The sequence below is a fragment of the Schistocerca nitens genome, chromosome 9 (assembly GCF_023898315.1).
Source record: "Schistocerca nitens isolate TAMUIC-IGC-003100 chromosome 9, iqSchNite1.1, whole genome shotgun sequence".
Classification (NCBI taxonomy): Eukaryota; Metazoa; Arthropoda; class Insecta; order Orthoptera; family Acrididae; genus Schistocerca; species Schistocerca nitens.
Genome location: NC_064622.1, coordinates 115,280,925 through 115,294,422, shown reverse-complemented (window position 1 = coordinate 115,294,422; position 13,498 = coordinate 115,280,925). Strand labels below are relative to the sequence as shown.

The following is a 13,498-nucleotide window of genomic DNA, read 5'->3' as shown; positions in this document are numbered from 1 at the left end:
TCGCGGGTAAAATAACTATTTTAGGATCATTCCGTAGTTCTCGAACCCTACCAACAGGGTGAAAAAGAAGACTATTGAGCTTCTACGCCAGTGCCTGCCGAAGGAAATCGTCAAGAAGCTCCGACCTCGAACTGCTGCACCCCCAAGGTCTATGGGTCACCAAAGATGCACAAAATGGATGTTCCTTTGCGCTCTATCGTCAGCAACATAGGCGCTCCAACGTACCAGCTAGCCAAATATTTAACGGCGAAATTAAGCCCTCACCTCGGGAAATGTCAGCATCACGTCAGAAATTCTGTACATTTCATTCAACGGATGCAGGAGCTGCGCCTCCGTAACCAGGACCTCTTGGTGAGCTTCGATGTGGTCTCGCTTTTCACCAGAGTGCCGCTTGATGACTCTCTTAAGTTGATTAGGGAGAAATTCAACCCGACAATGACTAATATTTTCGAATTTGTCCACACATCAACATTCTATCTCTTCGATGGAAACTATTACAAACAAACGGATGGTGTTGCCATGCGGTGTCCCCTGTCACCAGTGGTAGCAAACTTGTTTATGGAGGAGTTCGAAGAGAAAGCACTGGAAACTGCAGCACTGAAGCCTATGTGCTTTTACAGATATGTTGATGACACTTTTGTAATATGGCCACATGGAAGAGAAAAACTTCAAGAGTTTCTCCAACATCTGAATTCTCTGCATCCTAACATCAAATTCACCATGGAGGTGGAAGATAATGGTGAACTCCCGTTTCTGGACGTCCTAGTCAAGCGCAAAGCGGATGGCACCTTGGGACACAGTTTATACAGGAAAGAAACCCACACTGATCTGTATCTACACTCTACCACCTGCCGTCAGGTGTGCTGCGTGAGGGTGTACTGCGAACACAGGGCCCGCGCAGTATCAGATGAGGAAAGCTTACAAGGAGAACTTAACCACCTTAAGGACGTTTTCAAGAAGAACGGATATAACGAGAGTCAAATTTGACGTGCTTTCAGGCAGAATGCACAAGCCCAGCAGAGAGAGAACGAAGAGGACGAGAAGACAGTGGCGTACCTGCCTTACGCCGGCAAAGTATCCAACAAAATCGGCAGAATTCTGGCTCGGTATAACAGATGACCTGGGGCTCCGCAAACCGGGTGTTTACCGTATTCCGTGTATATGCGGTAAGGTATACATAGGACAAACTGTGCGGACAATCGAAGAAAGATGCCAGGAACACAGAAGGCATACTGAACTGAAGCAGCCTACAAAATCTGCGGTTGCGGAACATTACATGGATACTGGAGATACTATGGAGTACGTGGAAACGTAAGTTTTACGGCAGGCCTTGTCCTTTTTGGGACTGTGTTCTGAAGGAGGCGATTGAAATACGTGTAGCTGATGGGCTGATCAACAGAGACGCCGGATTCAACCTCAGCAAAGCCTGGACCCAGCACTCAGCCAACTAAAAGCACAGCGCCGATCCAAAGCGACTTCCGCGCCCTTCGAAGGCCACAAGACATCTGATGGTCCACAGTTCGCATCCAGCAGCCGTCAGCCCGCCCCTCCCCACCACAACTCCACGTAGCGCCGCGTGCCGCAGGGCGCGGGGGAAAGGGTGGGGAGCGATCAGAGTATAAAGGGGAGGAGATTCAGCGGAGACTCCCGAAGCGCCACAGGGGCCGGCCATGCAAGAGGTCGGTTCGCTCGTGGCTGCTCCTACGGCCCTGCAACATCAAGAACCCGTAGCCACGCCAGTTTCTGCCCCGCCCTGCGCGAAGGGCACTACCGCGGTCTGGGCGGGTGCAAAGCCAGCTCCAGAGGCCGCCGTGATTGCCACCGACGACGACTTGCCTGACGCAAATCTTGCGGAGGCCATCGCTGACGCTGACAGACGAGACGCTGACGATGCTCGTGCGTTCCGGAAGCGCCGTGCTGACGCAGCTGACGACTCTGACGTCCGCTCCCAAGCCTCCGACACTGCTCGGCCGCGGAAGAAGGCCCCTAAGGCCTCCCGCGCCGCCTCTGCCGCTGCGGCCCAGACGGTCGCGACGACGGTGTGCGCGAAGGAGCAGCGGTCCTCCACAGGCCCTGCTGCTGCGCGCCACCCTGATGAGGACGGTTTCATCACCCCTGCCAGGCGGCACACGGCACGGGCGGCTGTCCTCCAGCCTGCGCTGCCTCTGCCGACCGCCAACGCTTTCCAGGATGCGTCTGATGACGTACCAGACGACGCTGGGGTTCCGCCCCGGCCTGCTGCGCCGCGTCCCCCGCCGATTGTGGTCTAATGGGACGGCCCTTATAAGCCGTTCGAGCAGAAGATCACTCGGGTGGCGCCCACTGCCAGCGTCAAGACCGCCGGCAATGATCTCTACCGGCTCTCCATGACGTCTGTCGAGGACTACCGTGCAGTAATGGATGTCATCTGCAAAGATGGCCTCCATTGCTACACTCACCCATCGGAGCCGCTCAAGCTGTTGAAGGTGGTGTTCCGCCGCCTCCCACTCCAGTTTGGGGCGGATTACCTCCGTGAAGAACTGGAGGACATGGGCTTTGGCATCCGCCACACGGGGCTCATGAACTCCCCACGCACTCACCGCCCCATGCCGCTGTACCAGGTCGTTCTTGTTGACAACCTGGAGAATCGCAAGATCTTTCAGGTGCGGCGGGTTGGGCGGGTCGACGTCGAAGTGGAGCCACTGCGGGCCAAAGGCAGGAGGGCCCAATGCTTCTCTTGCCAACGGCTCGACCATGTGTCTCGCTACTGTTCAATGCCGCCCCGCTGCGTCAAGTGCGGGGCCCAGCATCAGAGCAAGGAATGCCCGCTCCCACGAGAGGATAAACCGACGTGCTGCAACTGCAGTGGCGCGCACGTCGCGAGCTACCGCGGATGTCCGGCCTTCCAGCGTGGCCGGCACCAGCGCCGTGGCCCGGCCGCCCCTTCCCGCAAGGTACAGCCTGGTACCAGCTTCGCTGATGCCGCCAAGGGAGGGGCGCCCGCCCCCTCCTCTCAGCGGCCTGCTGCCTCCGATGGTGCTGCGCCGCAGCGGCCTGCCTCGTCCGATGCGGCTGCTGCCCCTGCCACCACGCCTCCCGGACCAGCTGCCGCCCCCCGCCGGCGCCGCCGCCGACCGCGGCGTACCGCGGCGGAACGTCCAGCCACTGATGCCCCACGCCAGCGGTCTGCTCCGCGGGCTGTCCCTCCGCAATCGCCGCCTCCTGCGGTCCTGCCGCAGCCTCCTGCTCCTGCCTTGGAGGCCGCCCCAGGGGCCACCACGGCTGCCGATGCGGCTGAGCTCCGTACGCTCCTGCGTTCGTTGAGCCAGCTGCTCGAGCAGCTTCCGGTGCTCGTCACCGCCGTCACGTCCGCCCTCCAGGCCGGCGTTGTTCCTGATGACCACCATGGAAAATGAGCATATCCATGGGCTCACCGTGTGCGGTTTCAACGCCCGCGGCTTGGTTCCCCAACAAGGGGAATTCCGCCAATTCCTCCGGGATGAGGCGATAGACATTTGTCTCGTCTGCGAGACGTTTCTGAAGCCTGGTGTGGCCGTCGGGGTGGCGAACTATCGCTGCTACCGTACCGACCGGCCCACCCATGGCGGAGGCACCGCCGTCTATGTGAAGGCTTCGCTGAAGCACCATGCCGTCCTGCTGCCGCCTCTAACCGCCGTGGAGGCCACTGGGGTGGCTATCACCACCACGGCTGGGGTCATTACATTCATAGCCGTCTACAGGCCCCCACGGGGCCACCTCCTGGAGGCCGACCTTGATGCCCTGCTGACGCTGCGTGGGAAGCTGTTCATTGCGGGTGACTTGAACGCCAAGAGCCCGCATTGGAACTCCCGCGTCACCAACGTCAGCGGGCGGCGCCTTCTCCGCGTCACACAGCGTCATGGCGCTGTTGTTCTCGGTCCATTTGACCACACCTTCTTCCCCGTCCGCGGCCAGTCCGACGTGCTCGACGTAGCGGTCCTGAAAGGCGTCGGGCACTTTACGTCGGCTACTGTCCGCTGCGCCCTGTCCTCCGACCACCTTCCGGTAGTCTACGACATGGACGTTCTAGGCGCCTCCCTGCCGCCCGACCGCCGTACCTTCCGCGGCATTGACGAGGCCCGCTTTCAGGCTGACCTGCTCGGTCAATTCGGTGATGCTCCGGATCCTGCCCTGGAGGGGGCCGATGCTGCGCTGGCCTTTTTTACGCGGCACACACTCAGCGCTGCCGCCGCTGCGTCACCCCGCCAGCCACAGCGGCCTCGCGAGATGTCCCGGCAGCTTCCGCCGCACATCTTGGAGGCTATAACGGCCAAAAACCGTCTCTTCCGGGAGTGGCAGCTGACTCGCCAGCCTGCGACCAAGCGCCGCCTCAATCGGGCGCGGCGCGAAATCCGGGCCGCTATCGACCAACACCGCAACCGTGACTGGGCTGGCCTTGTGGCCACCCTGAACACGACTGATGGGAGTGCCTGGCGGACCGCCAAGCGCTTCCTCCGCCGCCGTCAGCCTGTTCCTCCGCTCCACGTAGGCGGCGAGGTTATCTGTGCCCCGGATGCCAAGGCCAACGCCCTCGCCGACGTGTTTGCCAACAACTTCCGCCCGGTCGCGGACGTCTTCGATCCAGACCACGTCCGTCTCGTGGAGGACCGCCTGCCGGCTTTCCTCGCCGCCAGGGCTGCTGACGATGTGATCGCCCCCATCACCGCCGCTGAGGTTGGACTCCAGCTCCGCCGCCTCAACCCTAAGAAGGCGGGTGGCTCCGATGGTGTCACAAACCGCCTCCTGCGGTTATTGCCGCCGGCACTTCATCAGCCACTGGCAGACACATTCAACTGCATTCTCCGCTCCGGGATCTTCCCTTCCGCGTGGAAACACGCGGAAGTGGTGGCTATCCCGAAGGCCGGCAAGGATCCGCGTCGGGTGGAGCACTACCGGCCGATCAGCCTGCTCCCGTCTCTCTCCAAGGTCTTTGAGAGACTGTACGTGGAGCGGCTGTGGCGCCACGTCACCGCCGAAGGGCTCCTTCCAGCGGAGCAATTCGGATTCCGGCGGGGCCACTCGACCACGCACCAGCTCTTACGCCTGGTGGAACAGGCGATGCGGGCGCTGGAGTCGCGGGAGTACCTTGGGGCGGTACTCCTAGACGTCTCCAAAGCGTTCGACTGCGTGTGGCACGAGGGCCTCGTGTACAAGCTTCTTGTACATGGGGTCCCGACGTCCCACGCCCTTCTGCTGCGGTCCTACCTCGCGGGCCGCACCTTCCACGTCCGGGCCGCCGGCGGCACCTCCACCGACCGGCCGATTCGTGCGGGTGTACCGCAGGGGTCGGTTCTTGGCCCCCTGCTGTACACCTTGTACACCGCTGACGCACCGCGGGTGGCGCGCGTGGAGTTGGCTCTTTATGCCGATGACACTGCGTTGTTCACCCGCAGCCTGAACGTGGTCGCGATGTGCCGCCGGCTGCAACTAGCGTGCGACGTACTGGGGGCGTGGTCCACCAAGTGGCGCCTCAAATTTAACCCCGCCAAGAGCCAGGCGGTCGTCTTCACTCGGAGACGGCTGCCTCCTGCCCTGCCGCCTGTCTCGATCTCGGGAGGCCCCATCCCGTGGTCGCCGGCCGGCCGATACCTCGGTGTGACGCTAGACAGGCGCCTCACCTGGCTGCCGCACATCCGTGACATCAGGGGGCGGGCGATTGGGCGTCTCCGGGCGCTCTACCCGCTGCTGAACCCCACATCCACCCTCCCACCTCGGCACGGCCTGACAGTGTACTTGGCCCTCGTCCGGCCTGTACTCGAGTACGCCGCCGTCGTGTGGGGCAATGCCGCACCGTCGCACGTTGCGATGCTCCAGCGTGTCCAGAATCGGGCGCTGCGACTCGCACTCCACAAGCCGCCACGTTACTCCACGCGGCTGCTTCATGAGGAAGCTGGCGTCCCGTTATTGCGGGATCGCATCAGGCAGTCCGCCAGGGTGTTCTACGCTTCTGCAGAACACTCTGGCAGTCGTCTTATACGCGGTCTAGGGCACCAAGTCCACCGCCGGCCGACCACGCGTTGGCCTGATCTGCTGCGGGAGTAGTTTACTCCGCAGCCCCTATGACGCTTTAGACGCAGCGTCCGCCCCCGCGCGGCCGCTCACATAGGCCAATCCTAACTGTGAGGCCAACCACTCGTTCCTGAGGTCCGCACAGGAATAGCAGCTTCGCTGCTTAGCCTGTCCCCCTCCTGGTAGATGCAACCAGAGACTTACAGTGCAGTGCAGTGCAGGAGACTCCCGACACGACACGGCTGCTCGACTCGCTGCGGCTCGCACCGTTACGGTTACGTGTTTCACGTTTACGCCACTAGCCAAACGCCATGTCCGGACGCGGAAAGGGAGGCAAACTTGTTGCCGTGGCAAAGCTTCTGCTCACGTTGGCAGGAGACGGCCGCGGCAGCAACAAGAAGAAGAAGCGCAGCCGACCGCAGCACAAGAGGCAGTGCTACCGCTGCCAGAAGATGGGACACGTCGCCAGGACGTGCAGGGACGTAGTCGCGTGTCTGAAATGTGCAAAGGCACATGATACACGCGACTGCGATAAGCCGCCACACGTCGCACCATCGTGCGTTAACTGTGGTGGCGCGCACGCTGCTAATGCACGCAGCTGCGCATATCTGAAGCAGCAGCGGACACCAACAACCGCCAAGAAAGCGGTCCACGAAGAACAGGCAGCCATCCCGCCACCCCCGCACATCGGGGGAAACGGGGCGGCCGCAGCCCCGCCCAGCGCCGCCACTGACGACGCCGTGGCCGCCCTCAAAGCCGCGATGGCGCCAGAGAGAGCGGCCATGCAGAAGGAGATCGTCGGTCTCCACCGGCAGCTGCAAGAGTTGCGGGAAGAAATCCGGACGACGCAGAAGAAGACACCCGCCCCCATTACCACCCCCACGGTGGCACGACAAGTTGGGGTGGATGTGTCCACGCAGACGGATGTGTCCGCGCAAACGGACGTCGCCCCGGAACCTGTAGCAATACAGGAGACCGGGGAGACGTCCATGGACGTGGTACAGTCCGTCTCGCCGCCGCCGCCGGAAGTGGTGAAGCAGCACCTGCAGGACATACAAGCAGTCGTCACTCCTGTCTCTGCGGAAATGCAGACGACACAGGAAGTGCCGATGGAGTCCGAGGGAGAAGAAGAAGACGAGCCGTTCGAGTGCCTCCCCCTCCCTAACAAGAACTGTGTGAGGGAGGTGCTCACCAAGATCGCCGATTCCCTGCGAGACGGTAGCTACCCCCATCATGACCATCCCTACCCTTTCACGGCAGACAACATCCCTCCCCTTCCTCACAAACCTTACGATTTCCATTAGGGGTGCGAACCCTTAAACCAGAAGCTGCGAGGGTGGGCAATCGTCAGCCGTGGAGATCTGGAGCTCATAAACAAGCATCCGATCTTCACGGACGAGGACTGGAAATACATGACCGAGGAAGCAGTCAAGCATATCCGGACACAGACGCCGCCAGTGGACTGGTCCCGCCTGAAGAGAATAGAATTCGGACAGCCAGGAAGCAGTAATCAGAAGAAGAAGAACAAGAAACCGCCGGAATCAGCCGGCAGATAAGCTTCCGCATCCAGAGAAACCAGAGGACAGACCAACACGCGAAGAATAACCATTCCAAACCGAGAGGACTTCAGGAGGAACAGCTCAAACAGCTTAAACTCCGCTACCTCGGGCCAAGGAAGGCCCGTCTGTAAAGCGTAAGCGTAAGCGGAGACGCCCAGTCTGCAGGTATCACCTGGAGATGACGGCAAGGAACGGTGTCGAAATGTCGTGGTTTGAAAACGACTGCACCCGGCTGGAGACCCGAGAACGGTACAGACAGACATCATCTTACCAGGAGGCACTGTGATGAGTTATTCACCTCCCTTGCCATTGTCACTTTCAGTTTCTAAGTCCCATGACTGTAGATAAACAGCAATAAAGAAGTTATTGGTAACTCACCAGGACCTTCTTCTGCTGCACTTTCATCCATCTTCAGCAGAGAACCGCTGCTCACACCCAGCCATCTCAATATCCAACTATAACTGGTGTCAGAAGGACTGCTGAAGATAAAGATGGAAAGTCAAAAGATAGTAGCCGGTTCCACGTTTTAGCAGCGGTATGTCCTGTACAACAGTATGAGTAAGTGCTGATTTTACAGTTTTTTGGGTCTGTGTGGTTGTTTCCCTACCCTTTCTTCTTCCTTTCCATTTTATTTTGGGTATACTGTATACTTGTGTTGATAGTAAACAGGCAATTCAGAGAAACAAGTATTGACTCGGGATGCTATTCAGCAGCAGATAAATCAAGTAGCTCGGCTGCAGACAGAATTAGGACAAGTAAAGGAGGAAAAGAAAGACCACTCACATCCTAGTGCATATATCTTTGACACTCACACTGCCCCATTGGTCCCTCCATTTTTCCAGAAATCAGAGGAAGTTGTCAGTGGTTTTTGATAAACTGGGTACTGACGTCAGGTTGGGAAGTTGGAGTAGTGAGCACTTACTGAGTGCAGTTGCAGTAAATTAAAGTTAGTGAGAGATGATCGTGCATTTCTAATTAGCCAGGATAGATTAAGAGAAGCACAGCATTTCGTCGACTGTAGGGAAACGGTTGGTATATGAGGAAAAATACACCCAGATACTAGCATGAGCAGCTTAATGGGATATTCCAAAAACAGGGGAAACCAATAGAGAGTTTTATGGTCTGTAATTGATAACAATACATTGGCCTCACAGAACATGACAATGCTAACAAGACCACATTACATGAAACTGAGCAGAGTGCACTGGATGCGTTTTTACAGGTTTGCAGACAGAAATGTCACAAAGAATTCTTACGGGACTCCTAAGGACTCTGAATGAAGCAGTAGAAACTGCAGTAGTACTAGCTGCAAGTGATATGGTCACCACATTATGGGAAAATATGGCAGTATTTAAAATAGATATCAGATGTTTTAGATGTGGTCGAACCAGTCACATGAAGTGTAATTGCAGAGAACAGCCGTGCCAGCCTTGTAAGTATTTTGGACATTCTGAACACAACAGTAATGGCGGAAATTCACTATGGCATGGAAGACGGTAACAGGGTGGACCTTGAATCTTGCCGTTAAAACAGGAACTGACAGCACAAGTCAGCTCTATGTGAAATCAATGGTAGACCTTTTTTGACTGGTTACGTGAAAGGGGACGTGTATAAATTTTTATTAGACACTGGACAGCCGGTATCTGTGGCAAGTAAGAGTATACTTCGTAAAATAGAATTAAACCTGCAATGCTGGGAATTAACTGATGTAGGTGGGGGTCGTGTGGATTCACTCAGTTCAACAGTCTGAGTGGGAGGAGGTAACTTTTGTGTTGATGTGAAATTTCTCCTCCTACTCGCAGTGGCTATGAAGTCGTACTTGGTTTGATATCCTGAGTGCACACCATGCCAAAGTTAACTTAGAATGTTGTGTAGCAGAACTGGATGGAACGCTGTTTCATCTTGATTTTACTGCCGGAAAACCATTACTGTTGCAATTAACACCGAAAACATTGGTCTGGCTGCCTAAACTTTGTACAAGTTCTTTACGGCCACTTTGTGGAATATCGTTACCGAAAGATACTGGAAAATTAATCTGCATTGATATAGGTGTTGATCCACTGATGAATCCTTTGTGTGTTGTTGAGCGTTTATCTGAAAATGAAGAATTAGATAAAGTACAATGTTTTGCACACGGTAGTCTATTCTATGTGTAGATAATTGATAAAACCAGAGTTGTGTCTGTTGGCATTGATAACTTAGACCTGAAGAAGCACAGCTATCACGTCGGACTCTGATAGCTAATTTAGAAATTAGGAAGAACTGGACAGCAGTTCACATCAGATTACTGAACAATGGGACAGTCTGTTATTACGATCGCATCTGGGAAAGAAGTCGAACTTCTAGACGGACGGAAAGAGCAGGACATGGAAAGATTGTTAGAAGAGTACATGTGGTCACTTGATCTTCTTGGACCATTTCCTGCCATACCACCAACGCACCATCATATGCCCACTAGGCCTATTTATAAGAAACCATACAGAGTTCTGCAGCATTTACAGCCTGTCATGGAAGAATTTATAAACCAGCAACTTCAAGATGGGATCCTAGGAACTGGTAATAGACCCTGTTCTGCACCTGTTCTCAACATCCTTAAGAAATCACCAGATGACAGCAGAGCACATAGCAGTGGTCTGCAACCCGCGGGCCGCATGCGGCCCAAAGCAAGTATCAGTGCAGCCGGAGAAGTAAGCAGCTATCACACAACCAGAAAAAAGATCCATTAAATTCCGTTCATGTAAAGATATGATTAATTGAATATTTTCAAATTGAAACTTCTGCCACTCACTGCTATTCCCTCTTCCGTTCCCCATCCCCGGTTCCCTGAGCGGCTATTCTTAGTATTAAGTATATTATGTGAGTCTCAAAAATACTCGTCTGCTTCCAATGTGGTCCAGGTAAGCAAAAAGGTTGGACAACCCTGGCATATAGGTTCCGTTGTCACTACTATTATTTAAACCAGAAGACAAATTCAGGTGTCTGCCCTATGACAAACACAACAGAAACCCAAGGTAATCTGGACCAGTGTTGTTATTTCACAACTATGGACCTGTGAAGCAGGTGTCATCAATCAGAGGTGGCATCTGAGGATCGTCCGAAAACAGCATTTTCAAATCCCTCTGGTCGCTATCAATGACATCACAAGCCTTTTGCGAGGAAAAACATGTGAGGTTTTTAAGTGGCTTTCAGGTGATATATTGCGAAGATTAAAAGTGAAGCAATGCATGGTCTATTTAGATGATGTAATTGTTTTCTCCAAGGATAAACTGGAGCATCTATAAGCAGCGTTTACATGACGCCCATTACTTCAGCCATATTATTGTCCAAAATTGTGTACACGCTGATCTGTGACTTGTTGATTCCGTAAAAAATTATCTGACACCCACAACAGTAAAGGAAGGGCAGTACATTTAGTCTTAAAGATCCAACTAGTAGTTTAACTAGATGGGTATTACATCTGAATAATTTCGATTTTGACGTAGTACATCATCCAGGTAGGTCGCACACAACAGCAGAGGGTCTTCCAACAAACTTTAAACATAATTTCAAATCATTTTTAAACTTTTCCTCGGTTACATGTTTAACGTCAAATATGAAAGACGGCATATCTTTTGTGGATCAATTAAACATTTGAAGCTGTTTTATACACGGGAGTTCGATTCCTTAAAGAAATGGTCGTTTACAATTTTGTTTACTGTTTTGCTGCTAACAGCTGACAATGAATGACGTTCGTTACTGAGCCGCGCGGGATTAGCCGAGCGGTCTAAAGCGCTGCAGTCATAGACTGTGCAGCTGGTCCCGGCGGAGGTTTGAGTCCTCCCTCGGGCATGGGTGTGTGTGTGTGTTTGTTCGTAGGATAATTTAGTTTAATTAGTGTGTAAGCTTAGGGACTGATGACCTTAGCAGTTAAGTCTCATAAGATTTCACACACATTTGAACATTTTTCGTTCGTTACTGAGTGTACGACGTCCGGCAGGTGAAGTCGTCGTCGTCAGCTCAGCCTGCGAAAGCGGAGGCTGAGAAGCAGGAGGCGCAAGATGAGGAGGTGGTGGAGGAAGAGGAAGAAGACGAGAACGCCGTAAGGGGCAAGGACGGCGTCCGCTACGGCAGCTTCTGTGGCATCTGGCTGGCGCCGCAGTGGTTCCCTAACGCTATTCACATGGTACGTTTTGCCTCTCTTAGCTCTGCTTGTTACCAGTATACAGAAATCCGCAGTTAGCAATGACAGGGGTAGAACTGGAACCCGGCCACACCTTCAGCAGTGTGCTACTTGACACAATCAGGTCTGTTAAATATTTGGGTGCAGTGTTGCAAGGCGATATGATATGGGACGAGCACGTGAGGGCATTAGTAGGTAAGGCGAATGGTCGACTTCGGTTTTTCAGAGAACTGTAGGGAAGTGTACCTCATCTATAAAGGAGACCGCATATAGAACAGTAGTGTGAACATTCTTGAGTACCGCTCGAATGTTTGCGATCCCGATAAGGTCGGATTAAAAGAATACGACGAAGCAGTTCAGTGACGTGCTGCTAGATTTGTTATTGGTAGGTTCGATCAACATATGAGCATTGCGGAGATGCTTCGGGAACTCAAATGGGAATTCCTTGGGGGAAGGCGACGTTCGTTTCGCGAAACACTATAGAGAAGATTTGGAGAACCGACATTTGAAGCTGACTGCAGAACGATCCTACTGCTGCCAACGTACATTCCACGTAAGGAACATAGACAGTCGTTTATACCTCACTCCATTTGCGACGGAACAGGAAAAGAAATAACTGTTGATGGTGTAAGGTACCCTGCACCATGCACCATTCGGTTTCTTGTGGGGTGCGTACGTAGATGTGGATGTGGATGCAAAACTGATCAAGCGCCTTAGTATGGAGGACGAACACGAACACCGTCGATAATATTTCGAAGGTTTTACACAGACATTTTCTGTGTATTTTGGTGTCATGGAGCATGGGTCTCTGGTGGCTGGTTAGAGAGTAATAATACAGGATGATTCAAAATAACTTTCCGAAATGCCATGGGACATTGGCCACATAACATGGGCCAGTAATCACTTAGGAACCGGGGCCGCAAACGCCACGAGAGGATGCTACGGTCACGAGTCCGAAGCTTCACATTGAGTGTCCTTTTCAGCAGTGAGGTTGCGTTCTCGCTCGAGGGTGTGATGAACGTCCACAACGTACATGCGTAGGCGGATGTGAACCCACATGCTACACGTACAAATCCCTCACAACGCAAAAATACCCTTAACGTTTGGGCTGCCATTGTCGGAGACTGATTAATTGGATCGTACATTCTTCCATATCAACTTGATGGTCACATGTATCTCGTATTCTTGTGAGAGTTTCTGCCAGACATGCTGGATGATGTTCCCATTCCCATACTTCGCCACATTCGATTTCAACACTACGGAGCCCCCGATTGTTTCAGCGCTCAGCTGAGGACACATCTGCAGACAACCTTTCTGGGCCACTGGATTGGTCACGGTGGGCAGTCGCATGGCTACCACGATCACCTGATCTGTTCCCAATTTTTTTTTCTTCCTTTGGGGTATTTGAATGGCCTTGTTTATCAAACATCTATTACATCGCTAGAGGACCGTGTGGGCAGGATTGTTGCAGCGTCGATGTCAGGCGTGTCTGTAGTGGGTGTCCATTTATAGAATGTGACTTAATAACTGGAATGCCATTTAAAAGCCAGAATGGCCTTTGCGAACCCTGGTTCATACATTATTACCAATCTTGGTATGCTCTATGTGCCATATGAGTTTGTAAACTTTTTTGGTCACCCTGTATAGTTACGATTTTACACTTGATCCAGTGAACCCACACACAAAGTGCATAACAGCCAATTCTTGATCAGTAAACCTGTCCAAACCGCTGCGTATCACTGCTAATGTACAG

The 13,498-nt window shown here is 53.7% G+C and overlaps 1 protein-coding gene across 1 annotated transcript in view; it reads left to right on the top strand.

Annotated features, from left to right (window-relative positions):
- The window catches only part of LOC126204046 (uncharacterized), an 86,029-nt gene that overhangs the window by 55,675 nt on the left and 16,856 nt on the right, over positions 1–13,498 (top strand). The window contains exon 3 of the mRNA XM_049938470.1: positions 11,563–11,748. Within this exon, the coding sequence (XP_049794427.1) occupies positions 11,563–11,748 (186 nt within the window). The remainder of the gene's footprint in view (positions 1–11,562; positions 11,749–13,498) is intronic.